Source organism: Haliotis asinina, chromosome 3 (assembly GCF_037392515.1).
Source record: "Haliotis asinina isolate JCU_RB_2024 chromosome 3, JCU_Hal_asi_v2, whole genome shotgun sequence".
NCBI classification, from domain to species: Eukaryota; Metazoa; Mollusca; class Gastropoda; order Lepetellida; family Haliotidae; genus Haliotis; species Haliotis asinina.
Genome location: NC_090282.1, coordinates 7,833,691 through 7,860,823, shown reverse-complemented (window position 1 = coordinate 7,860,823; position 27,133 = coordinate 7,833,691). Strand labels below are relative to the sequence as shown.

The 27,133-nt window shown below is 38.0% G+C and overlaps 2 protein-coding genes across 3 annotated transcripts in view; both read right to left on the bottom strand.

Annotated features, from left to right (window-relative positions):
• LOC137277413 (uncharacterized) overlaps nt 1–27,133 on the bottom strand; it is a 278,114-nt gene that overhangs the window by 130,436 nt on the left and 120,545 nt on the right. The window lies entirely within an intron of this gene.
• Nucleotides 1–27,133, bottom strand: part of LOC137277400 (heterogeneous nuclear ribonucleoprotein K-like) — a 57,984-nt gene that overhangs the window by 3,579 nt on the left and 27,272 nt on the right. The window contains exons 2-14 of one of the 2 annotated variants that reach the window (XM_067809106.1): nt 24,520–24,722; nt 8,619–8,737; nt 6,795–6,851; nt 5,831–5,874; nt 5,240–5,312; nt 3,820–3,933; nt 3,183–3,311; nt 2,865–3,031; nt 2,447–2,689; nt 1,945–2,057; nt 1,488–1,543; nt 1,140–1,211; nt 719–888 (exon numbers count right to left, since the gene is read on the bottom strand). In XM_067809106.1, coding sequence (XP_067665207.1) covers nt 719–888; nt 1,140–1,211; nt 1,488–1,543; nt 1,945–2,057; nt 2,447–2,689; nt 2,865–3,031; nt 3,183–3,311; nt 3,820–3,933; nt 5,240–5,312; nt 5,831–5,874; nt 6,795–6,851; nt 8,619–8,737; nt 24,520–24,547 — 1,385 coding nt within the window. In that variant the 5' untranslated portion in view covers nt 24,548–24,722. Of the gene's footprint in view, nt 1–718; nt 889–1,139; nt 1,212–1,487; nt 1,544–1,944; nt 2,058–2,446; nt 2,690–2,864; nt 3,032–3,182; nt 3,312–3,819; nt 3,934–5,239; nt 5,313–5,830; nt 5,875–6,794; nt 6,852–8,618; nt 8,738–16,278; nt 16,535–24,519; nt 24,723–27,133 lie in introns of those variants that run through there. The other variant, XM_067809107.1, reaches the window with a different exon arrangement.

Below are 27,133 nucleotides of genomic sequence, written 5' to 3'. Positions count from 1 at the left end.
TCAGTCGCAGATCAGGCAATTAGACAAGCATCTAGCCAGCATTGGAACTAATCACAACTGCAAATACTACCAAGTATTAGAAATTCTCCTTCAATTAACTAACCATATCCTGGGACTAAGGAAAAACGTACTAATTGAAATATCAATGCCATAATAAGAGACTAAAACCAAGTTTATGAATAAATATACATAACAAGCTGTCTAAAAGCAATAAAAGAGATTACTTCCTCTATCAAGTTACAAGTTAGTTAATTTTAGTCGATTCAAGTTGTTAAACCCATGCCATAAGGAAACCATGCAAGTTGCAGCAAGGCTTGTATGCCATCACTAATCCTATCTTAACCAGTGTAACCTCCTAACAAGATGCCTGAGTAAATCCACGAGCAGGGGACAGATGTTATGAGACATGGTTAGAGTCAAGCATCTACAAGTCTAGTCCAAGATAAACAGTCTCAACAAGTACAGAATTACAGGGAAAACCTTTCATTTTGTGTCACTTCATATCAGTCTGAATTGATTTAACCGTTTTCAGAAAGCATATTACATAAACAGGAAAACAAAACATTTAAATACAAAAAATAATTCATTTTAACTGTTCTCAAAATTTGGAATAAGACTGATAATGTTCTATAACTTTGGCCTGATCTGCTTGTGAGACTGAGTAGCTTGACTATATTGTTAAGAAGGTTATACAAGCTTAGGATTTGTAAATGCTCACCTCATCTGCAGCAAGTACTGAGCGTTTTGTATCTGGTCGGGGGTTCCTGTAATGGTGATGATTCTATCATTGGAGCCTGGTAGGGCCTCATCAATCACAATCTGAGCATTTGACTGGCGGCGTATATCCATGATACGACTGCCGCCTTTGCCAATGATTGCACCAGCCATCTGAAACAAACGAACAAATCAGTGTTTCTATGCATTGTTTCTGCCTGGACAGAAATGTTTTAAAAATGTAGAAATCTAAAGTTTTCTTGAAGGAATACTTTTGTTCAAATCGGATCTGAAAACTCAACAACAGTAACCTAAAGAGCTGTTCAACTAATATTTCTGATTCTTTCTCATTTTGAATGATAGATCTCAAAAGGAGAAATGTTGTTTTTGGAAGCTGTTTATTTGTCTAAACCAACAATTCTTACATCTTTTGGAATGGTGACTTGTGTGGAGTTAGTTTTTTCATCAAACATCATTCCCTGGTTCCCCATGCCGCCCTGGAACAAAAAATAAAAAAATATTGTCAAGACAATCTTTTTAAGTAGGAAGCACTGGAGACGTTCATGACACGTTTCTCAAAACTTTCTTCATTAGTAGCAAGCACTGAAGACGTCATGACACAGGTTTCCATTTAAGCATTTCTTGCCAATGAACTTACAAGAACATTGCTCAAATTGCTGACAATACGACATGGTATATCAATTCAATATATGTAGTATATCAAGTTACCATGCATGATATATCAACTCAATGTATCTGGTCCATCAACTCACCATATCATCCCCGAAGTCATGCATCCCTCCTCCCTGGTTGAAGCTTCCGCCCATCCCTGTACATAACAACAGCATACATACACTATACATTAGCAGCCGTGTACCATAAATGTTCTACAAGGTCAGCATCTTATTTCTGACAAATGTATAATGGAGTAAGGGTATTGGGTAAGTGAATGTCAATCTATGTCACATCAACAATTTTGCAGCTATTTGCATGAAGAACAGAAAATGGAAATATCAAGGCATAAGACTATGACATTAAGTGAGAAGTTTGTCTCCTTCAAAACATTTTCTCAGATCCAGAAGAACATGATGCACCATCACACCTGATGTACAAGGTGAGATTAAACTGGCTGTGTGTTGTGATAAACTCCCTTTTGATTAGCCTAGTGATGAGAATATAGAAGTGGGTGAATTAATGAAGATATATTCAAGTAACAGCCATTGATCTGACCTTGCTCAACATCAGCAAGGAGTGATTTGGGGGAGGAGAAGTCCCCCTGACCGCCGCTACCTCCACGGTTCATGTTCCCTCCACCGCCGCCCATATTGCCATTTGGAGAACCCCTGGAATACAGTGAAAAAAACATCCCAAAACTGGAAACCATTTTCCAAAACAGTAACTTTAGATACTGGACCAAAGTAGTAAGGGATATGTGAAAATTTTGAAATTTTGAATAATGATCTATTCATTCATTGATACACTGATAAAATAACAATCATAAATGTACCAATATCACTAACTTATTTTGTCCAGTATAGAATGAGCTCACACAACGTACCCATGTGATAAATTCTAATCCAGGCTTTGGAATAACAAAAAACATAACACTGAGCACTATGTAACACCAAAGGCCCAGTAATGATCAAAGTAATAATGGATAACTAAATTAACACCTTACAGCAAGATTAATCTGAACTGAAGAGTAACACTGGCAGCTGTAGATGCAACATACCTCATTCCTCCACGTCCTCCCATGCTGCCTCTACTTGTTCCTTGTCCAAACGCCATTCCAAAGGAGCCTCCCCCCATTTCACTCATGTCATTATCCATCCCCGCTCCCATGCCCCCCATACCCCCACCCATGCCTCCTCTCATTCCCCCTCGGCCCATCATCCCACCTCGACCCCGTCCTCCACGGCCAAAACCCATGTTCATTCCTCCACCCATTCCAAAATCATTCATCCCCATTCGACCTCTGAAAGAAAAGAAAGAAGGGGTATTTAACAGCATTCCTAAGATGTCAATCAAACTAAGTACATAACTGCAAATTTGGATAAATAATTAATTTTAATTATCCTAAAGCAGTGATTACATTTTGCATTCTTTCACTGAAACAACATGCAAAGTATAAGAATGGCAAAGTGACAGACCTTCCCCCCCTCATTCCGAAGTTTCCTCTGGGTGGGGGAGGAGGAGCTCCTCGTGGGCCTCCCTTGCCTCGGCCACCTTCTGCAGATGTGAAGCCACCATACTCATGTGCAAAGAACTCATCATAATTGTGTGGGTCATATGGCTGGATTGGGCCTTTAGGTGGAGCCTAGAAACGGGGAACATACATTTAGGATATACATGCAGTTTGTATGAATACACAACATAATTCCCTTTACATTTTCCCTGTAATGTCCTCCAGTATATCTATATGTATCCAGACAAGTTAATGTACTACAAACAATAAAGCTCAGTCTCACCTGCTGCAGAGTTTCAAAGACTTCCTCAATACAACCAACAACGATTTTGGGTTTGCCAGAGATCATCACCACTCGATCAGTGGATTGTGGACAGCACTGTGAGTACACCTTGATGTTAGCTCCAGTTTTCTGAAATGAAATTCGCAAGATACAGACGTCACAAGTAGAACAAGACAACCTGGTCCTGGACCCACTTGCACGAAGTGATCTTAGCGCTACAATGATTGTAAGTCCCATTCTCCAACATCGGCTTATGACAGTCATAGCGCTAAACTCACTTTGTGCATGAGGGCCCTGGTTCATATCTGCACAACTGTTTAGTATCAAAACAGGATTGATAGTATCAGCATATGAGAGACATATAGACAAAGATCAGAATACAATGTCATGACAAAGATACAGGCTGTGAATAGAGGAGGGGTCTGGAGATTTCTACCAGAGCATATGAATTTACAGATCACGCAAATTTGTTTTTCATTATATGGATACCTTAAGTAATATTTCCAACGTTAATCCTTGTACATGTTTTACAAAATACAGGACATATGGAAAACCATGATACATCCAGCATATAGTGGAGTGCTGACCCATTTCTCTTCATTGCCTAAGGTACTGCCACAGCGCAAAACTGACCCACCTCTCTTAGTTCTTTGATCTTGAAGCCGGCTCGGCCAATGATACATCCTGCCTGACTCTGGTGAACCAGCATCCGCATCTCACAGTCAAAGTCCATACCATCATGATTCTTGTACTGATGTAGAAAGATCAATGTGAGCACAGCAAACAGCACATTGTTAATGTTACATTATATTATGGATTCATGCCACAGCAAGATATTGTGAATATAGTGAGTGAGCAAGTTTACTTTTATGCCACACTCAGCAACATTCCAGATATATATGGCAGCAGTCTGTAAATAATCGAGTCTGGACCAGACAATCCAGTGATCAACAACATGAGCATCGATCTGTGCAATTGGGAACCGATGACATGTGTCAATCAAATCAGCAAGCCTGACCACCCGATCCCATTAATCACCTCTTACAACAAGCACAGTAGCCTTTTATGGCATGGGTTGATGAAGGCCTTTTCTACCCCAGGACCTTCACGGGTCTCTTGTGAATATATATGTAAAGGGGTGAAGTGGTGGCACTGAATATTTAAATGTTGCAGCAATGCTACTTTTCTCATCACTCACTCCTAGAATCCAACTGATAATGTCAGATGTAAGCACATGCCATATTTAGCTTTCAGGAAACGCAAAGAGAAGATTTCCTAGAGATATTTATTGTAGGATCCAGCATGTAAAAGTGTAAAAAAAGTAATCACTGCTACACCTGTTCAGAAGTTAAGTACCGATAGATTTACACATACCACATTCAATTCAATGCTTCAAGATAACAAAGTGCAAACCAGAAGTTAAGTACCGATAGATTTACACATACCACATTCAATTCAATGCTTCAAGATAACAAAGTGCAAACCAGAAGTTAAGTACCGATAGATTTACACATACCACATTCAATTCAATGCTTCAAGATAACAAAGTGCAAACCAGAAGTTAAGTACCGATAGATTTACACATACCACATTCAATTCAATGCTTCAAGATAACAAAGTGCAAACCAGAAGTTAAGTACCGATAGATTTACACATACCACATTCAATTCAATGCTTCAAGATAACAAAGTGCAAACCAGAAGTTAAGTACCGATAGATTTACACATACCACATTCAATTCAATGCTTCAAGATAACAAAGTGCAAACCAGAAGTTAAGTACCGATAGATTTACACATACCACATTCAATTCAATGCTTCAAGATAACAAAGTGCAAACCAGAAGTTAAGTACCGATAGATTTACACATACCACATTCAATTCAATGCTTCAAGATAACAAAGTGCAAACCAGAAGTTAAGTACCGATAGATTTACACATACCACATTCAATTCAATGCTTCAAGATAACAAAGTGCAAACAGTATAATAATGATATTAATTTTGGGAGACAAAAATTGCTATATGTTTCTTTGCTGCATACAGTTAGTACACATACCTCCTCCAAGTTGGGAATGACATCAAGTATACACTCGAGGACAGTGCCGAGGTCTGCGCTGACGGAGAGAATGCTGCAACAGTAGTTTGGTCACAGTTACAGAGACTTGAGAGGTGCACACACGACACAACACAACATTCACTCTATGAGTAAGATCTACCAATAACAAATGTTATATTCAAACTGTCGGACTTGAAGAGACAAAATTCATTAACTAAAAACAAACCACAATGTGTTAAATATGCATACCATGCAAACATTTTCATGTATTTTACTGTATTTCTTTTTGAAAAAAAAAATCAAAAAAAAATCACAACACAAAGATGAACTTAAATCCAAAACTATTCATAGCAATCATTGCTGACAGCCATGACTTCGGGTAATTATATTTGGTCAGAAAAGAAAAAGACACGTCTGTCCAAGGAACTTTCTTCTCATTTCCATTTTTTTTACAAGGGCACACTCTGGAGCTTATAATGGGTTCAGAGGAAGTACTTTCCCCCACAAAATCCAACAACCCCCTCAATAACCCCCTCAAAGTGGGCAGTAGGATGTGTGGGTGTAACCAACTGATGTAGACAGGGTGCATACCGTTCCGGACCGTCGCTATCTGGTACCGTTACTGTGGCTTTGAACTTCAGAGGGCGAACCATGATTCCGTGTCAAGGACATTCAGACAATCAGGGTCAAGGCCATTGTTTGATGGGCGGGCGGGCGAGAGTTTGGGGTGGCGAGGTGGAAGGAAGGGTACAAGAATAATTATCAGATCTTCTACACAAAGTATACGGGCAAGGATCATACTTAGTCATTCTGTTACTCACATTCTGAGAAAATAAAAAGGCATGTCATTATCCAAGAATAAGCAAAAATTGAAGCATGGTAACGAAGACAATAATCTAAATGGGCTGTATAAATGGGCTATTTGATTACATTTGGCCAGAGCGTTGGCTCCTAATAACTGAAGGACCCCAGGTAAGAGGAGGAACAGGGCCAAAAACATGAGCCATATTCATCAAATTATTGTGAAAAAAGAAACATTTTATTTTCATGGTTTCTTTGTGATTATCTCTTTTAGACTACTTAAGTTTTTCATTGCATAACAGTGTCCAGGCCAAACTAATATGAAACATCTTAAAGGGTTGCAACAAGTATGTCTCATAAAACAATTACATTATGTAAAACATGCACGACTATTTGAGAATTCAGACGCCCACCTAAAATTCATGTCACTGATACCTAAGGACGAAAATGTGTAGGTTTTTTTTCACAACTACTTGTAACACTACAGTCTTTGAAGAGCTATGGTAGAGGGCGTGGACACTGTTGAGCCACAACTATCGGACACTTCAGGCAGTACCTGCTGGGCACTTGTAATTACCATACATGTAACTATAAGTCAACAGTTTTCAGGGGTTTGATGTGCTTCCACTACGAACTCTTGTATTAGTCAAACTGTTGACGTGCTACAATGACGTGCCTATGGTTATGTTATCTCTTACAGAACTTGAAAATGGTAACATGGGGATTGACAGTGGTCTGTAAAATGCATACTCACATCACTTCGAAGTCGTTTGATATTCACTCCTCCCTTGCCAATAATGGCTCCAGCATTCTGAAAATAAAAATCTCCTCTTGAAATACTGGGGATAAAATTAATAAAACAGTAATGATTAAGAACAACAAACAAATGTGCACATATTTCATACACAGCTGGTTACTCAATAGCTTTCAATCATTCACCGAAACTGGCACTCTGGTAATATTCTATAGTGATGGATGCAAGTTGTATTGTCTTCAACTGGCACAGAAAAGCAGAGTAACAGGGTGTAATTACGAATAGGTTCTGAACCCAAAACATGCAAGGCATCTGTGACACCATCCCCGTGGCTACCAGTATGAATCCAGGGTTATCTGATTCACAACCAAATATTGGTAAAATATCGATAAAATCTATACCTCAAAAAGATAATGGTTGAAAAAAAAAAAAAAAAAAATCAATTAAGATTTTGAAACATTTCTTCCTTTTTCTTTTCAAACTAACTGAAATAAGAATTAAAGACACACAGTCAATAGTATCCTACAGGAATACTGACAATAACTAACTTAAGTGGCATGTTCTCTGGTCAGGCATTCTGTCATGTTGAGCAGAGAAAATGTTACAGACTGACTACAGATGCTTAACATTTTCCTTCAACTTTCTAATCGATAAAAAATGATTTAGGAATTATTTTACAGCAAGATTAGAGCAGATGCAGAGCTTGCTTCACTGTCTCATCAAGATCCAATCATGGTGCTCTGAGCTTGTTGTAACGGTAACACAATTATAACGACAATCACTCAAGTCTCTTTCGTCTCAGAAACATTCCTTCCCCATTAGCAAGGAGAGTTCAGTATGGTGATTTATTGCTATATTCAAGGCTGTGTATGGAGGCGATGTAAGGAACATGGACAATCCAACAAGATGAATAAACCATTGTCTTCAATACTGCCATTGTTGTTAAACAGATCAGCAACAGCCAAAGCTCACGATTAACTCACAACATTTCACAGATGAAATACTAATGGCAGTGAAATGAATTTGTGGGAAACAGTTTACCTGAATTATTCATTAAGATACCATAAATAGAACATTAACCTCCCACATCATAAAGATTTAATCTTGCTTGCATTGTATCTAGACTTGAGGTGCTAGGGGTTAATCTGGTTCTGAGTCCCACCCCCAAAGACAGAAGTGGACACAGGATGCTTGTTCACTGACATCTTCCACCACAACCCAGGTGAACAATAGGCTAAGGAGATACATGCCACAGCATGGGGGACTGATGTGGACATAAACCACTTAAGGGCCAAGGTCAACAGCTCGTTAGTGAACTTGGTCACGTGCCCTATCATGGAAGGCTGCTTTCTGACTACTGTTTCCATTGTATAGCCCCATAATGACTCATATCCACAATTACTAGAAGCAACAAACACATGAAAATGTTTGCATTCAGGACTTCAACATAGAAAGAACCTTTTCCACATATTGTTAATGCAAATAATCATCTGGGCATATGTTAACCCTATGCCGAAGGATATACAGTATATGAACTAGCCAATATGGAAACAACACTAAAGTACATTAACAGAACAAATGCGCACATATCACTGTGTTTCTGATGTGTCTGGACTACCAAAACACAACTGGAGTAAATTACCTCATAACGAACTCAGGGAGACAACTAATTTTAGTTTCTGTAAGTGATATTTGTTTTAAGCATTTTGAATAAACAATACAGCAAGAAGTCGGCACTTTAAAATGTTTGGGTCTATCAATTTATTATAAAGGTGTTTGTTGTAAATATTGTTTGCTATTCTGATCGTTCAAAGATGTTTTTACCTTGCTTTGTATGAGCACACGGAGATCAACCTTAGGTCCCTCCCCTCTCTGCCGCTTGGGAGCACCACAGTTCCCTTCTTCTTCTTCTCCACCCTCATCTAGGGGCCGTTTCATTCTGCCTGAAGGGACAAAGTGTTATGTGTAGTAATAATACTAACAATTAGCAATTTAAAAATTGCTAAAATACACTAAAAATGTCAACAGATGAAACAAGTAAAGTGTTTAAAATGTGACCTGCTTTCATATGTGCAGGTAATATACAGAACTTCACCTAAAAAAATGAAATCTAACCCAAACAAACACTTGTCTTAGTGAAAAATGTGTCTCTATGACCCTGAACATTGGTTATTCATTATCTTCCCACCCTGTCATCAACATTAATTGACAAATCAAATACACAACAGATGTGCAGCCATGTTGAACCGGGATCATGGAACCTTCACATTATATCTAGCAGCTATCTGGCACGGTTGAACAAAGATATTCCATGTTGTATAAGCAAGTGACACAGAAATGCACAAGAAAAAGAAAGCACCTGAGTTAGCAAAGACAATGATTAAACACCTGAGCAGGTGGTCAAATGTTGACCTCCCACCTCACCATGACTGGTTGTCATGCGAGAGGCAACACCTACAACATATTAATATCCTGACAACTCCTAGTCGCTTAATTTGCTAGAGAGTAGGCACCTGTTTAGTTGATTACATCCCAGCATAAGCTGAATAATTGATGAAGGTGGCATGCAAGCACCTCAGGGAGTCCCCAGGTAACCAGCAACATATATCTTACACAACATTTAATACCAGAAATTAGATAAGAAGAAATATTAGACACACACTATTTTATTTCTCATTCTGGATAACAGTCGAACAATGACAATGTAAGTCCAATAATTGTGATATCTGCGCACTTACTATTTTCTTCATCATCATAGTTTCAGATTTCTTTCTAATACGTAAACTAATTTAAAAGGCTATTTGGCCTAGTATCAATACTTGTAATGTCCAAGTTAGCCCTTCAATGCCATTAAGTAAAGACCTGGAGCCAGTCAGTCCGGGGGGGGCTGGACATACTAATTAAAAAAAATAATGCTACCCAATATTGGCCATCTTGAGTGGACAGGCGCCGTAAATGCAGTGCCATTATGATCGGTAACATGGTCAATGGAATCTGGTCTCTGTGACTGTGGGAAAGAAAAGGCTGAGGAACAAAGAGCCCGTTACTACACTGCTACCTGAGCAGACAAATATTGGTGGTGGAAGCCAAAATCAATCTCTAAGTCTGCCTGGGATTGAGTGGATTTAATTTTTCTGTTATTCCCTTTCTTTGTATTGTTTCTCTGTTCCTTTTCATAAATAATTTCATCTGTTGACCTTTCCTTTCATAGTGTTTTTTCCAACTGACTCATTCTTGCAGGATACCACTTGTGGTATTTCCCAAATATAAATAAATTAGAACAAAGTGGATTGCAAATAAAGCTCTACACAAAACTGCAACAATTATTTTGTTAATTTGAGATAATCTTGTTGCAAACATAAAGACAAATGGTCTCATCAGTGGAAAATCCTGTTAATCAGTAAAGAACAAACAGCAGGAAGCACAAGGGGAATTTCCAACAAAACAATTCCATGATGAAACTGAACATACTGTAGACACAATAGATAACAGAACTGAACCTATATCCAATTAAATAGATATGAAACCTAATTTAGAGAACAGAAGACAGGATAACAAAGATCAGCCTGGGACACAAAAGAAAGGTTTAGCTGAGATTAACCTGGCCTTTAATATCCCTATCCAAGATCTGTAGTTGAATATTTAGCATCATTAGATGAAGCTATTGATCGTTTGGTCCCTTAGTGTCAGACCCCAACAAACAAAGGCAATTTTTTGTTTGATTCATTGTTTTACATTCTGAGGCTGAGCAAACACAGAGGCCTGTTGCTGTACCTGTACTTCCAATAATCAGGTGATAGATTTGATAACTGAAAGTGGCACATGCTATCATAATCTGACTTTGATTATCTTCATCAACATGTGCTAGCCAAATATGAGGATCAATTAATACAAAACTGGACAGCCAGCCATGAGCTAGAGGGTTTTCAGAATAGCACTAACAGTACACAACAAAGATATTCATTTTTCAAAGTAAGATGCCATCAGTTAACATTCACATCACATGTATTACAAGTTGGTATGTCTGTTGAGTCCTGAGAAAGTACCACAGATCTGAGGTTTCTTTCGAGTTCTTATACATGAAACATCAAGATTTAAAAGATTTAGTCTGACAGAAACTTATGGTTCTACAGTTCTACAAATATCGTGCAAATTTTCATAAGATGGCAATGCTTCTGTTCTGTGAAATGGTATCAGGTAAAGTGAACCTTATGTTCAATATTTGGCATCAATACCCCGAGGTAAAAATCAATGTGTTGTGATTGATCAGACAGTGGACACGCAGTCGCTGGGAACACACAGCCAATTAGAAATGAGAGCAGCTACTAGTCAGGCATGGCATTTCCCTCATTACAACCCAAAGCTTATCCTATCACCTGCAATAGTTATTAATCAATTCTGTCGAAATAAAACTTGTTTTAGTTTGCAATTAAGGTAAGAATTTCCACAAAGTCTTGGTTATTTCAGCATGGAGTTTGCCCCAATTGCTACCTGAATCAAAGTGACACTAACTCTTTTCAGTTGAGGGTTACAAGGGTATCAAATTCATGCATTCTGAGTTAACTACATGTATTGAGACATATGAATACCTTCTAGTAAACTAAATGGACCTATAATCAAAACTGTTTGTCTGACGGAATCATGGTATGTGATGCGAATGTTGACTATTTCAACAGTATCTTGCCAACACTAGATAAGTAGTCAAGTAATCCTTCCAAACCGAATTAAAATTGACCCTAGAATAAATAAGACAATCACCAAATTAGTTGTGGGTGATCAACAAAGAGTCCCCTAAAAGACAAAGAATGTGAGTGCATCCAATGCCTCAGTCTCCACTGGAACTTCCCAGAAGAGCATGTTTCCTGCCTGGTCAATAGGACGAACCCGGCATGGACACCACAGACACATACCAACATTCACAAGCCACAAAAGCTACATCTCAAAACAAATACTGGTATCACTGACAAACATTCCATCCTGCTACTTGCTTACAAACACGACAGAGATATTACAGAATTTAAGAACCAGTATTAAAAATTCTTAGAACTTGGGCTTTGAGTGAAAAAATTGCTAAATTAAAGAAATGTTTCAAGGGAACATGTATCTAATGAAAATGTAATTCAATGTAACCTGACACCGACAGCTATTCAAATATCCCTGATAGTTCTAACTACACCTACTCGCCCACTCTGTCATTGCTAGGGACCAGCATATTGTAAACTAGCCCTACTATAAAATCAGCCTCCCCACTGTGCAAAGCAAATGAGGCCTACCTTTACTACTCTCTATAGTGCTCATAGCAGATGCTATTAGCACCGACTTTATAGATTGGCATGGGATGATGCATAAATGACTAGACATTACTTCATGTTTATACATGATATATGACTCTCATTAACTGTGGGCAATAGAACGGATTCCAAATAACAGTTAAAGATAGTTGCCCCAACCAGTCAGTCACCATTACATGTTTGTACACGATGGAGTACCACATTATCCCATAGCTGGATGATTCACTGTGAACAATCATAAATATTCTCATCTAGTACAGAGAACTCACTAATAGTTCTGGTTAACAGTTAATGAAAATCCACAACATACACATTTACTGGGCTCACACATATCATACAGCTTTCGCTAATGGAAATAGTCTCCTGCTAAAGCCTCTAGCACTGCTGCTATAGGCAATCAATGTTATATTTGAGGCCTGAGTGTATTTAGAAAAGATTAAAAGCAATTAATGCACGACTGAGACAGGTATTGACGATGCCAGCCATGTGAAAACTAGAAACAAAGGTCCATAGGCGTGTTACAGTGTATAGTCGACCACAGAGGTGTTTAAACAAGGGGTGATGGTCGGGTAGTCAATACCCATTACCCAGGGTCAGATGAGCGAAACAGTTTCATTTCATTGTTAAAATAGCCATTGTTGTAAGTGCTTTGTTTGACTACACACAGCATAATAGCCACATTTAGGACAGCGAATGTGAATGAGGCTTCATGTCCTCCCACCCATGATGGAGTTATTGTCAGCCAGGTATGAAGGCCAGCCGTTAGATCAGCCTACAGAACAATATGCACTCGTTGCCTTATAAATACTTTATGCCTCTCTTGAGCATATGTTTCAAGACACAGCAGCCTGCCAAAAGTAGCACCAGACTACTGGGAGAATAGGACAGCAACAATGTAGTCTCCATCAGCAGATCTGTGCAATTATGCTGTTGCATGACAACTGACAAACATGGCCAATGCAAATTTGTCTGCTTTGTCTCATCAGTATTTTAGTTTAGGACAAAGCTGTTCAAACCTGTTTGAAGGACAAATACAGTTAGAGCACCGTAAGACGTGTTCAGAACAGATCAATTTTATGGTTGGAGCAGAGCAGAAGCTGTAGTCATCAAGTTTGGACTTGTTTGAACACCTACTAGTCATGTTAAATGATATTACATTTTTCTTTCACATAATTATTAGGACACAGCACCTGAATTACTGATTAACAATAATAGTTCCTGACAACAATAAAGTAAGATATGAACTATTTATGACCTTGAACAAAATGACCTCTGAATCACCTTACAGAACAATTTCGTGGCAAATAAGGGAGAAAAGCGAACTTTCCTCATTCATTAACACAATTTTACTTGACACTTTAGAGATTTGACTAACTGTAATAATGTACCTTACAGGACATAACGTAATGGTTATATGGTGTGAGATATTATTCAGAAGTGAGACCTAACAGCCCAAACACAGTGACTAATTGCAGTCACTAGTTAACTAAGTGTATATACCCTTGGAAAGTCATTAAATAATGACCAGCTTTACCTGACTTGACTAACGGAAGGATCATATTCCCCCTACCCCACCCCATCACATAGCCTCTCCTTTTTCACCGAGAACAGGTGAACATTAACAGACAAGATAAGTGCACTTATCACATTTCCAATTAGTTAAGTAATGACTGATGTGGACACTGTAAAAACAGCTTAGTAGGCTCTCTGGTGTCTCCTGCTCATCAGAACTGAGGGTAGAGTTACAGCACTTTTGCTCAGGGGTGTGTGTGATGTGCTGTGTGCCAGAGTGCATATGTGGGAGTGCACTGCTGTAAAGATACACCTACTATTAAGGCGGGAAAATTACCTACAAGACAGTGTCTCCTTGTTGACAATCAGAGATTAGCACAGGAAGGCTGCTGATAACAGCTACTGATCAGCATGGATTACCCTGCATTTCTTGCAGAACCAACAGGTTCACGACAATGTGGTAAAATCTGACCCACTGGGGGACTAATGCAAAATAATGGAGCACGAGATATTATATTTATCTCACAAAATAAATGTAAGTAGAATTGAAATTGGCCAAATATGAATATTGTTATATCAAAGGTAAAAACAGAGTACTCAATCCAAAAGATGACAATTCTCTTGATTGTACTTCTACAAGAGTAAATACTTGATGATCCCTTGTGTTTTAAACCAGAGAAAAGTTGCAACATCATCCTTACACATCACTTACATGAAAGTTTTTTCGAATATACCTGTTTAATAGATAATTGTCCAAAAAGTAACTGAGAAAAAGGCAGAGCAACTGCCATATTTTTTAGACATGATTTAATAAATTAGATGAACATAGTTAAGTGGAAACTCTTAGGAGAAATTTACTTCACCAGAACCAACCATGGGCAGCACCGATAATAGCCTGATTGATAACTACAGTCACTTTCTGTATAACTTCCTTAATGGAAGTTAGGGCGATGACAAATGATGATACTTTTTATGGATATACAAATTCTCCATTGGGAAGGGTGACATTTCGACATAAAGTTGTTTAAACAGTTCAATAAACATAAAAAGTATCATCAATCTACATTTACGGAAAACACAAACTGTGTATTTTCCTCAAAATGTAACGCTGACAAGAGCATGTGTATGTAGGTGAAGTAAATACATCTGAGAACATAACCTAGAACTGAACTCACATCTCAGCAACACAGCCCTGCATCCATATTGTTTCTCAGAATACAAATGACCTTATGACCTCTGGAGTCTAGAAATGCATCCATAATGTACAGCACTGACTCTATATAACCTTCTATATACCATTCTTGTTATATAACACTAAACATAAGGTATCAAAGACATCTCTAAATTCTCTACAGTGCAGATGAGAATATTGTCAGATGTTCTGTATGAAAATACAATGTTTCTGTTTTCAGTAAAATCATAAGTGGGGTCTCCTTCGATCCTAACATTTGCAGAATTCCTTTAAGAATAAAGGATCTGCTTGACATACAATCCTAACATTTGCTGAATTCCTTTAAGAATAAAGGATCTGCTTGACATACAATCCTAACATTTGCTGAATTCCTCTAAGAATGAAGGATCTGCTTGACATACAATCCTAACATTTGCAGAATTCCTCTAGGAATAAAGGATCTGCTTGACACACTTTTCCAGTGTACTGCTTCAGATAGATTCTCCTGTATCACACACCTCCATGTTGTCTACCACATAGATGGTCTTGACAGTAATGTCCACTGTTATATTTATGAATTATACAAGAGGCACATCAAGACAAGACAAAGGAACTAGGCATCACCACTGTATTAATAGTTACATCAAATTAACAAAAAACTTCAAACAAGTGAAATTAAAAAAAGCATAAAAGCAAAAAATAAATATATTCAATTTCTCACATGTACTTACTTACAGAACTAAGAAAGTTTACCTTTGAAAGAACCATGGCTGTTTATATTTTATTACTGGTTTATTCATTAAGAATATTAGCCACAAGGAGGGCCATAATGGCTGGTGTAAGAATCTATGCTCCAGGTAACAATGACAGCTGTTCAGTGTGATTCCTACTCTGTCATCATTAGAGACAGAAAATGGTCAGTGCTGTTTGTGAGTTAAATATAACTGTCAGCTGAGGTTTGGCTACCTCATTACAGATAAATGATACTAATTCCACCTAAACAAAGCTCCACTTTTAATTCAGCATCACAGCTACTGAGCATCTAGGACGAGACTTCTACAGCCTGGTTTCAAGTTTCTAGTAATTCTGTCTCTGACATTTCCTTCCCCCTTATTCCTGCCATGGGTTCTGATGAGTCATGCAAGATGCTATTTATACCTGGTGATACCTGGCCAGTAATATGACAATGTTAGCTGCACAGAAACCAATTCTTGTTCTTGTCGCCCATATCCACCCCCATTTGTTTTCGCATTATGGGATGAAGGGATTACTTGACACAATTACAAAAAACAAAGAATGCAGACAGAAGTGCCATTATTGTTTCACTGGAGCACCAATATCATACAGACAGACTGACATAGCCCTCAAAGAGAAATGAAATCTTTGTCTTACCAAAATTTGTAAATATATTGAAATTTGCCTATTAGAATCATTTAAGAGAAAATCAGTACAATATTACTGAAAAGATTGCAACAAAGGGGACAAACGAAGACCTAGTCTGATGTCTTACCTGTGCAGGTGAGATAACAAGGCCAGCCTCCTCCCTGATGGCAGGTGTTCACAGGTATCGTGTTTGGTACCCCATCTTGTTACTGCTACAGGCAGCAACCACCCCCTCCCTCCCTCTGTCGGTCTTTCTCCCTGAACTGACAAGGGGCAACTGACAGAATGCCTACCTGAACAGGTAATGAAGCCCAAGCATGCAAACTACCTGTAAATGATCAGGTTGTCTCTACCTTCACCAACCCTGCTGTTGACAATCTGTCACCTAGCAACAGCCAATCAGAATGTGCCAGCATCCTGGTTGTTAAATGATGCAGATGAAATGCGGGTTCATTGAGCTGAGTATGTACGTAGACAGGTGTGGCAGGGAACCTTGGGTAGCAGGGCACAGTGGGGGCAAAACACAGGGATTAAAGGGGAGGGGCTCAACACAGGTGTCTGCGAGGAAGGGAATACTGCAATTATTGTCATTCACAATTTACTTGTTAGAGAATTTTTATTCTTATGAACGGAATTCCACATCCATATAAGGAAGAAAAGACAAATGTGTTCAAAAATGACACAGAAAAAAAGACCAAACAGAAAGTGTATCTATAGCACTGAGTAAACGACAGTGGATCTGTCCTTTGAATGCATAAGGGAGGTTGATGGGTGCAATGCGTTCACTGTCAATACTTGCTGTCACTTGCTAGTCATATTGCAGAAATGCATGTGCAGAAGAAACTAGGTTACCCTGCTACCTCTACTCTCAGATCCTTATTTCAGGTTGGTACAAGTATGCCCTTCATTCCAGTAAGTTATAAGTGGACAACTTGATATAAGAAAAATGTTCTTTTCTTTCATCTTTCAAATACACATTTTACAGCCTTATGTACAACCTTTTCTGCAAAATATTAAATGTCTTCCAGACATCACTGATTTCAAATGTGCCTTAAGTGCCAGTACTAAAGTCATTCATTTCGATACATCTGGGTTCAAGAGTTTGTCATATCCTACACTGTCGCTTAAGGCTAGGATGTAGTGATCTCAACACTGACAAATACAACATATATCAGAGAGAGCAGATTGTATGGCCACTGAAGATGCATGTCCTTATTTCTTTGTATGTGCCAGATTTGAATCTTTTTTTTTGATGCTATAAGAGTAAATAAATGTTACACTACCAATGTTTTTTTATCAGAAACAATCTAATACAGAACGTCTTCCATGAACCCACAAACTCAATCATATATCTTAAGATCAGTCAATCTGTCTATAACAGAAACTTGGCATTTTAACTGAGCAAATCATATACTACAACCTATAATTCACAAAGCTATACCACTAAGGATCCACACTGCAAATGCCATAAATGTATACAACCATCATGGTATTAATTTCTTTACTACATGTCATAATGTGTATTTTCATATTTTCATCAGATATGATCTTTTCTTGTCATGACACTGTGTCATTAATCTATTAAATTGGAGCAGTCTTCATGTCAGTTCTTTTGTCGTTGCTTTTTTCTGTTGTGAAACAGAAAAGATGATGGGCCTAAAAATGTTTTCATATGATTTTAATATATTCAAGGGACTCCTCCTTGACATATATTACAAACCTGATAACCTCTTGTGCTATATTTATATTAATTTCTATATTTGCAAGAGCTTAATTGGTCTGCAGATTCTGTAACCAAAAGTTTTATTCAATAGTTCCCAGTTTTGCACAGTACAATGAGTATTAGACAGTTTCTGAGAAGTGTCGAGATCGTGAACCCTAAATAATAGGAAATCTACAACAATAGTTCTCACCCATGACACTCCCCCACCTCTTCCATCACCTGTATCACCTTTCACCTTTGTTGTCTATATCTGCCTTGGTCCTTATGGGTAGTCAGACATTTGGAAAGCTGCAATACAGGAAATATTCTTCTCTACCTAAGTACAAATCTCATCAGTTTTCCTCAGAAAGCACAGTCACGCTGTCAACATAAATTCACATTAGCCAACAAAAAATGTCTCTCACACAAAACCCCATGCCAGTGTAATAAAGTAATGATATGCTGTTTGACAAACATTGATCAACAATGTGATGAGTGAAGCATACTGTGAAGGGTATTTGTTTGACGATGAACACGAGATGGGAGACGATTTCCTGCAACTGAAGTTAGCAATACAGATCAGTGCAAAGAGCGTGGACCCTTGGGACAAAAACATTAAGTGAAGAAAATTGGATGACTAAATTAAGAGCTATTCCTGAAGCAATCTTTTCTCCAGGTGCAAAACCAACCAATGAATTCGAACTCATTGTGATAAATGATGGAGTCAGACTTCCCCAAACAAACAATGTTGATCACACTTGCAACAAAGACAAATTTCTGTATTGAGACTGTCCACTGAGGCATAACCACTGCCATGCATTCAATGCATTTAGGACTGACAGTACAACAAATGACAAAGGAATCATCTCTATTACCACTGAGGAAAACATGGAATGTTTCATTGTGGTAAAAATGCAGTTTAATACCATCACAAATGATTATAACACCTCCAGGGCGCATGCTTTGATCAATTATAAATCAATTAACAAAAACTGAGGCTGCATCATTTCATAAAAGATGCAAGGTTTTTTTCCCTTAGTGAGACATATTTGTTCCCTCATGTGAAACAATAATTCTTTTTTTTTTTCGGTATCACTGGAGAAGCGGCATTTACAGAGTTACTACACAGGCCCAGTTCAACCTGTTTGAAAATCAATTATGCTAGTTTTGGAGTTTTCTTTATTTTAACAACTGTCAAACTGTTTGTTTGTGTTCAATAATGCTAAAACCTAAAAGTTGGTTTGGTATTCAGCTGAACACCATTCAGCTACCTTCTGTAACAGCTGAGAAGCTACAGCAGATACAACACTGTAACCGATATGGGCTGTGACTTTCTTTGAATATGGTCACAGGATACAGTCCAAGAACTAACTTCCAGTTCACTCTGACATGTTTACTGAAACTGGTTAACTGGGAAGCAGTGATTAAGTCAGTATCAAATACAACGATAGACGCAGATTACAGTCCTATCATAATGCTGCGATTACCATGATAGATCAAAGGTAATTTGGGTATTGGCGTTATCCATCAAACTACGCTGCTTGCTGAACCCTCAGGGAATTTTAACGAGTTGAGCTGCACAATATTGCTGAATAATACCTGTATTTATGTCACGCCAGATTGGCTCATACAATCAATGCCTGCAATTTTGGGCTCTGAACAAAACAATCTTAACATGATCAATTCATCATTCTCTTGACGACTTAAATCAAACAATGCAAAATTTCTGGAAACAAGTATGAGGCTACCTTGAGTTACGACAAAAAAACAAGCTGTCTTCATAATTGTCACTATACAACAGCATATTTTCAGTATGTGCATAACTGGCAAAAGGAACACACAAAGTTTCCCATGAAACCAGTTATGATGAAGCAAAAGATCTTGTCTTGTCTGTCTGAAAACTTACAGAACAATACTCAAACCTTTCACAGTTATAAGTAATTTCTAAGATGCCTCTTCCAGAGACGGATGTGGTTCTAGTCCATGGCAAACACTGTGGTACACTGATGTCAGACTACAGCTACAACACAAGAACAGTTATGTTTTGGCGTCAGCACCTTAAGACCAGTGTTTTCCTATCATACCTTTATAGTACTACTTCATACCTCATATTACTACCACTCTAGAAGTAATATTTGCAGGACAGGGCAACAAATCATTTTTGATATGAACATGGAAGCTACTCAATGACTATTTACACAGTCTCATTATGAAATACAATACCAAGTTCTTGTATTAGTTTCACATTTACAGTTTAACCACATGACATTTTGTCTTACCATACAACATGGTACAGAACAATTTGAATTTGGTTACTGTTATAGTGATACATTAGAGAACGATATTGCTCATGATGTGCGAGTCCGGGTAAAGTGGTCTCGACTGCCAAGTGGGGCACACAGACATCAATCACAGCTTGGGGACAGACATTTCTCTACAGGGGTTAGATTAACTCTCAGAATAGATGTCACCTGACTCAACAGACTATATATGTTAATAATCAGCCAACCTGAAACCCTCAGTCAGATTTGTCTTCAAAGTCAAAGACTGAATTTACAGTAAAGGTGAGTCCCACATACTGTTACCTTTAGTGTGAAAGGAAAATCAGACATGCTCAAATGATTATTGATAACATGCCACAGCTTCTTGAGACTTTTTCTCCTGACTCAAAAACAGGAGGGTATCCAGCTTAGAAAATGGTATTTATAGGCTTATCGTTTAGAAAAGTTTCATTTGACAAGAAGTGGACAGACTATACTGGCTACACTTTTGATAGAATTCTTGTTTCTTAATTCTCTGGCACTGGCAGTAGCAACATCCCATCTATTCACTCTACACAATAACCTATTGTTCCCAACTGACTCGGCCAAAGCTTGCTACCTGAAAATGCCATTATTTTGATTTTTTTTCCTGAAAAGATTTCATTGAGATTTCACATTTGTCAGAAAAATCCATGATTCTGAGGCGATATTGGACGCTTGCATTGTGGAAGTCACAGGAAGGAAACGAGATCGGGTGTGGATGGGTCCATTATGGGATCAATACAATCCCTGGGTTCAGTTGCAGCAATGGCAGTGAAGCATCACCGTACAAATCCTGCACTCTCTGATCCAAGCGTGACGTCGACACTGTTGATGCGCGATTCTCACGCCCGGCCTCAGGTGATAAGCATTCAATGGTGCCGAATTAATTTCAAATCAGCATCTAAATCACACGACTGAGCACCTTAATTCCAGCAATTCTGAGCTAAACAGTATTTGCCTTCACTGCAGAAAGCTAAGCCTTCCAATCTCTCTACAAACACACCTGAGCAGGCTGTGATAAACACAAACTTTCATGTATAACTCATTGCTCATTAAGGTAATTTGATAATTCAAGGCATTAAACATCCCTGACTGTTTAAACTTTGGATTTAGAATGTGCCCCTCTAAGATGAAAATTTCTACCACCGATAAAAGTTTTTGTGCAGGAAGCTAGGATGATCTTGAAGACATTGTTCAAAGTGGTCAACCTGTGGTAACCAATTTTCAGTCAAGGATTAAGTTGAATTTCTGTCACATAATTACTGATCAATCAAATAATGAATGATCATGAGCTAGTTCACTGGAAATGTTTTACTCTGGCTAGGCATTTATTTAATCATATTGCCAGTCAGAGACTTCATCTCACTTACCTGGTGTCAAATTCCAGACAAAGTTTGAATTAGAACCTTCAGTCCAAGGACAGTTACTGTTAAAGAACATGATATACAGATAAAGATGAGGTTTGACAAGTTCAGGACAGGCATGTCTTATTTTAGGGAAAATGCTCATAACATCGATCATCTTTTAGAGAGCACAATTCAAGAGCCCACAATTAACCTGAGAATGATAAGACATAGGTAAATGACAACCTGAGTGTCCAGCAGGTGCTAATGAGTACATAATATGATATGAGCTTGCAGGAAAACTGATCACTGACCTTGATAAATGACTCATCAAAAAGACAGTAGATGAGAACAAATGGTGATAATCTGCAACACATTAATAGTACAGTGTCACATGACCTCCTCACATATGGGCCCCTCCCTGTCATGTGATCACGGCAATCCAATAATCCTTTCATAATAACCACTTGTGTTCCATTGGAACTCAGATATATCAGTACAAGAAAATGAGGCAGTCAATACAACCAGAAACGTGGATAATAAATGAAAGAAAGATTACAAGAAGACACATTTGTTATTTGCTTGATGTCTAGGTCTCTTTCAGAGAATTATTTTTTCCACCACAAAATCTTTAAAGTGTGTGAAAGTATGGTTATATAGCACTTCCATACAGTAAATTAATTACAAGAACAACCCATATTTCCACTTGGCACTGAAAGATAACCCAGATGGAACAGGTATGAAGTCTGTTAATATTTCCCATTTAGCTGCAGCATAACCAAACATTGGTGATTAATAGCATTGCTATTTCCACGGCAACACAAGCAACACACCCTGTCACATGAGCTGGAACTGAAACCTCATTATGCCAACTGGCACTAAATTCTCCATTATCAATCACATTAAATGTTCCTTTGATGTTGGGGATGGTATGTTTATATATTATAGGGAAGCAGTATGAGCAAAATACATCTTCATGAATGTGGTGTGGTGTGGTGTGGTGTAGTGTGTAGATGACAACATAATTTTTCTTAACTAGCTGGATAAAATTACAATGTTTTCATTGTAGGAATAACAGCTTTGAACATAAAGGACAAACATTATTTTAAACAGCTGGATTATGTCAATAAGGATCACACTAAAATACACTACAGGAAAAGTTCTTGAGTAGCTTTTGTTGGGGGAATAATAGCATGTAACTCTGAGACACACTCTGTCTCTCCCACTTGAAGTCGAAACTTACCAAGCCTAAAGATTCAGGTTAGAAGTGGTAGTTTCTTATAGGAGCTTTTTAAGGAGTGGGTGGTCACACTAGGCTGGATTGTGTCCTCACATCTCTATCTATAGATTGATTTTCTTAATGTCAATCACTGGATTATCTGGTCCAGATTTGTTTATCAACAAAATGACCAACATGTAATGCAGGCATGACCCCAGCCAAGAATAGGACCAATGAGGTGAAATGAAGTTTAACATCATGTTCACCATTACCACACTTACACAGTCTTCCTATACCAGTCTCTTCTTACAGTGCCTGCCAGTTGGGCATGCATGGCATGGTTTTAGCTAACTCTGACTCAATGTTCTGACTAAACTAACCAGTTCCTGTTTCATCATTAGCAAGGTGAAAACAAGCACCATTTGTTTGAGTCTCAAGGTATCCCAGATTATGTGTCCTGCTTTCCAGAGTGGGGTTCTCCAACTGGAGACAGTCCAGGCAGGAACAGTCAATCCTAGAGGTTCTCTCTCCTACAAGTCTACAGCACACTGTGTCTGTCAGCATGACATTGGAAAGCATGTCTTGTTGGAATAAGCATGACAAGCATGTGTCAATTATTTCTCTACTCACTTTCTCTATCCTCCAAGCAGGGTGTAGTTAAAGACACCTTGATTGCAGTGCTAATATCACTGCAGAAAGTAACACGTGCATTTATGTTATTGACTGAAATGTTCTGACATGATTAATGAGTCAAGTACAGACTACACATTTACACTAATGAGGAAAACAAAGATGTGTTTACCTACAACAATGACTTCTCATCATTACCAATGGACATATTGATCTTAGCTCTAGTCAGGTGTGTTAAATAAATCATTAAAAGTTTTAGAGCTGTGATGTTGTTGTGATAACAACATCGAACAACACCGTCTTCAAATCAACTTTATCTCTGGTCTTAGCAAACACGCAATTAGTAAAATTTTAAGAAATGAATTCACATTCTTTGAATACTAATGGGAAAATGGGAACTTAAACAATTTAAACAAGGGAATATCCATAATTCTTTCACTATTCCTTCATTTCTTTTGTAATATCAAAGCATCCAAAGTACTTGTAAAAGCATGGAAAACAAGAACAAGGCTCATGAAAACCATCCATGGTATTTACTTCTGCCAATTATTGTATGGGATAGATAACCTTTAATCCTCATACAACTTCTCAGTAAATTTCAAATGGATTATACCAGCAACATCTACGTGCTGTACTATGCAATAAATTTCAATGAAAATTACTTTGTGAACAGATTCCATTGAGAAACTGTGTCAATACTGAATATTTTATAATCTTCAAGATGACAACAGATTAAAGTATGGACTTATCATATAATACAATCCAACAGGAATGATAATTCAAATAGTCAATGTCTCCTTTTGTCAAACCACTGACCAGGCATGACATCTGCACCAATTCCTATCATAATTAGCACAGTTCACACCTTGTGAGATAAGCATCTTTATCAGCACTAGATGACATCACAGTTGAGGAAGTCATCAGGTTTAATATTCAAGACATCACTGCACATGTAAAGACATGTCCATGTTACATACCAGCATCTCAAACAAATATTTGTTCTCTCGCTTTTCAAGTGCCCTAAGAATGTGATTAGTTTTCATTTTAAGTTTTGTTAGATAATGATCAAATAAAACATGACTCACTGTAATATTTTATTTCAGATTCCTTTTAACTGCAAGGATTTTATGTTTTTAATTCATATTCCAGACAGAATGTTGCGAGGTCTCACCTTCCAATCCCTCCATCCCTTCAGACATATCGTATGCCAGCGTGAGTTCAAGGCAGTGGCCAAAGCCCAAGTTGAAATCAAAGCTAGAGAGGTGTCGTCTGTGCTAATTAGCAAGCCAAGGGCTCTAATTAGCAATGTCACAGGGCGTAATTAGCTTGTCGTTGATTCAAAAATAGTTGCAGTTCGACAACTTGCCAGCACACCTGAAATGACAAAAGCTACAACCAATGACAATGCTCCAGGTAGAGTTCTGTTCAGCCAATCAATGCCTCATTAAATATTGCACACGAAGGTAAGTACATACGTGTGTTGGGTGGCAGAACAGCCTCAGAAAAAACACCAGCATACACTGAGGCTGATCACATATCTCTAACACTGATTACACATTCACACTCATCACCTGTAATCAGCAGGTAATATTGATCAAACAACCCTTCACCAATATATTTCAGCATACATACAGAAAAGATCCAGACAGTCTGCTTGTTTAAGTAGGATTGACTTCACACAAAAACATTTAAAAATGCTTAACTCTACACAGACCTTCAACTGGCTACAAATAAATTTATGTTTGTCTCTGTTTACTTACAATAATTAATTTCAGTCCATACTTATGATCTCCCTGAAATAGGTTTCACTGCTTATCAGATACTGTTTTCAAATACTGGTCTTCCCATGTTATACATACACTGAACATTTCAAGAACATGCATTGCTGATGTATGGAGTTGGAGAATCAGTTTATACAAAGTGGAATTTCTGATCCGTTACTTATGTTCAAGCACAAACAAAACAGAAGTTACAGCCAATGAAGTAATTGGGACAATAGGCCCTAATGAAGACAAATGGGCTTTGTCACTCCATGCTTGTTGAGAGGCAAAAACAGGCTATAGTCCCCAGACTGACTTGGATGATATGCATCATATCTTTATAAAGAAGGATGACACTTGTGATGTCAGTCATTGGATTGTTGGGTCTTTACTCAAATTTGTACAGATCACTGTCACATAACTGTCATATTGTTGAGTTAAGTGTTCAACAAAATGCCAAAACTGCTAGAGAATGAGATAACTCTAACTTAGTTTACATCAATACTGTGTTGTTTCAAGATTATACATCTGCTGACTGAATACTTAACAGAATGTTAACAATAATGCAACAAGACAAACACAGAACTGAGGCTGCAAAATGTCTGAAAATATGTGTAGATTAAAATTGCCATTTATAAATGGATGGATAATGTTCATATTCTTGGATTAGAGGTCTTTTCAAGTTTTTTTAAAAATATAACTGCATAAAATATTGACAACATCAATATATTATTCTCATCTGATCTATTGTTTTGAAAACAGAATAGTCTTCTATACCACAAAACCTAATATTTCATCTGGGACAGTCATCATGAGTTATTGGATAATATTCGTTCAAAGGGATATCCATCCAAGTTGTGGTAAATAAGTAATTAGCAAGTGCAAGGGAAGGAAGGGCACACTCCCTGATCAGCGCGCAGGACATTCCCACGAGTGCTGTCACACTCAACTTAACAAAGTGTCACCATGTGACACACGCGTCACACTCTGCTACCTATCGTGGGAGTCAGATGGCAGAATCGTTGGCATGACAAGAATATGCATCTGAAGTCAAGAACAAATATTGCATTTCCCAATAACAAAAGCTCATTTCTCTGTGGCTAGCAGACCTGCCATGCTTGTATCTACCAAGGCTTGCCTCCTCCTGCCACCTGCAGACACGCAGCAACATCCAGAGAACCTGCATATTGATTCCCCACCCTGTGAACTTCATCACCATTAAATATTTACAAACTCTGTTATTTCTTGGACTATCTACTAATAAGAGCTTTGTATGGCCTTTGTGAAAGATGTATACTTTGTATAAAGCAATCAGCCCATGGCATGACTAGGGTAAAACTAGTACATCACATCAGGCATGTAATCAATTTATGGTTCCTTACTACATGATCAACCTGACCTTACTTACTCAGCACTTTCAAATATCATTCAAACAATGAATGGCCACGACCGATAGGTCAGCTGATTATACTTCCCTGAAAGATCAACTCTGATTTCCTAACAAACAATAACTGGCCACTGCAAAGTTTTAATTGTAGAAAATAAACATTTGCACACATCTAAACAAGAGTTATCAGAAGACGACATATCCCCCCGGCCCCCACATACTTGAAAGGGCAAATCATCTGACAGTTACTTAATGTCTTTTAAGACATTGTAGTCTGCCCAAAAATATCTGTTAATATACGTTTTGCGACAAATATTGAACAGTTTTTGAGTTCTGCTCCGGAAACGAAGCCCATCCTCCATTTTGAGACTAAGTCCAAAACGTTTCCATGGAAACCGAGAAAATAATATATCACGAAAACCCGTAAATACCAAAAGGCACCACTTTGGGGGTCTGCCACACATATCTACCAAGTTATACTGACAGATACTATGATGTTTTTGAGTTCTGCTCCTGAAACGAAGCACATGCCTCCATTTTGAGACGTTTCAGAAACGTTTCCATTAGGAAACCAAGAAAATGATACATCACAAAAACCTGTACATTGCAAAAGGCACCACTTCAGGTTCTGATTGATA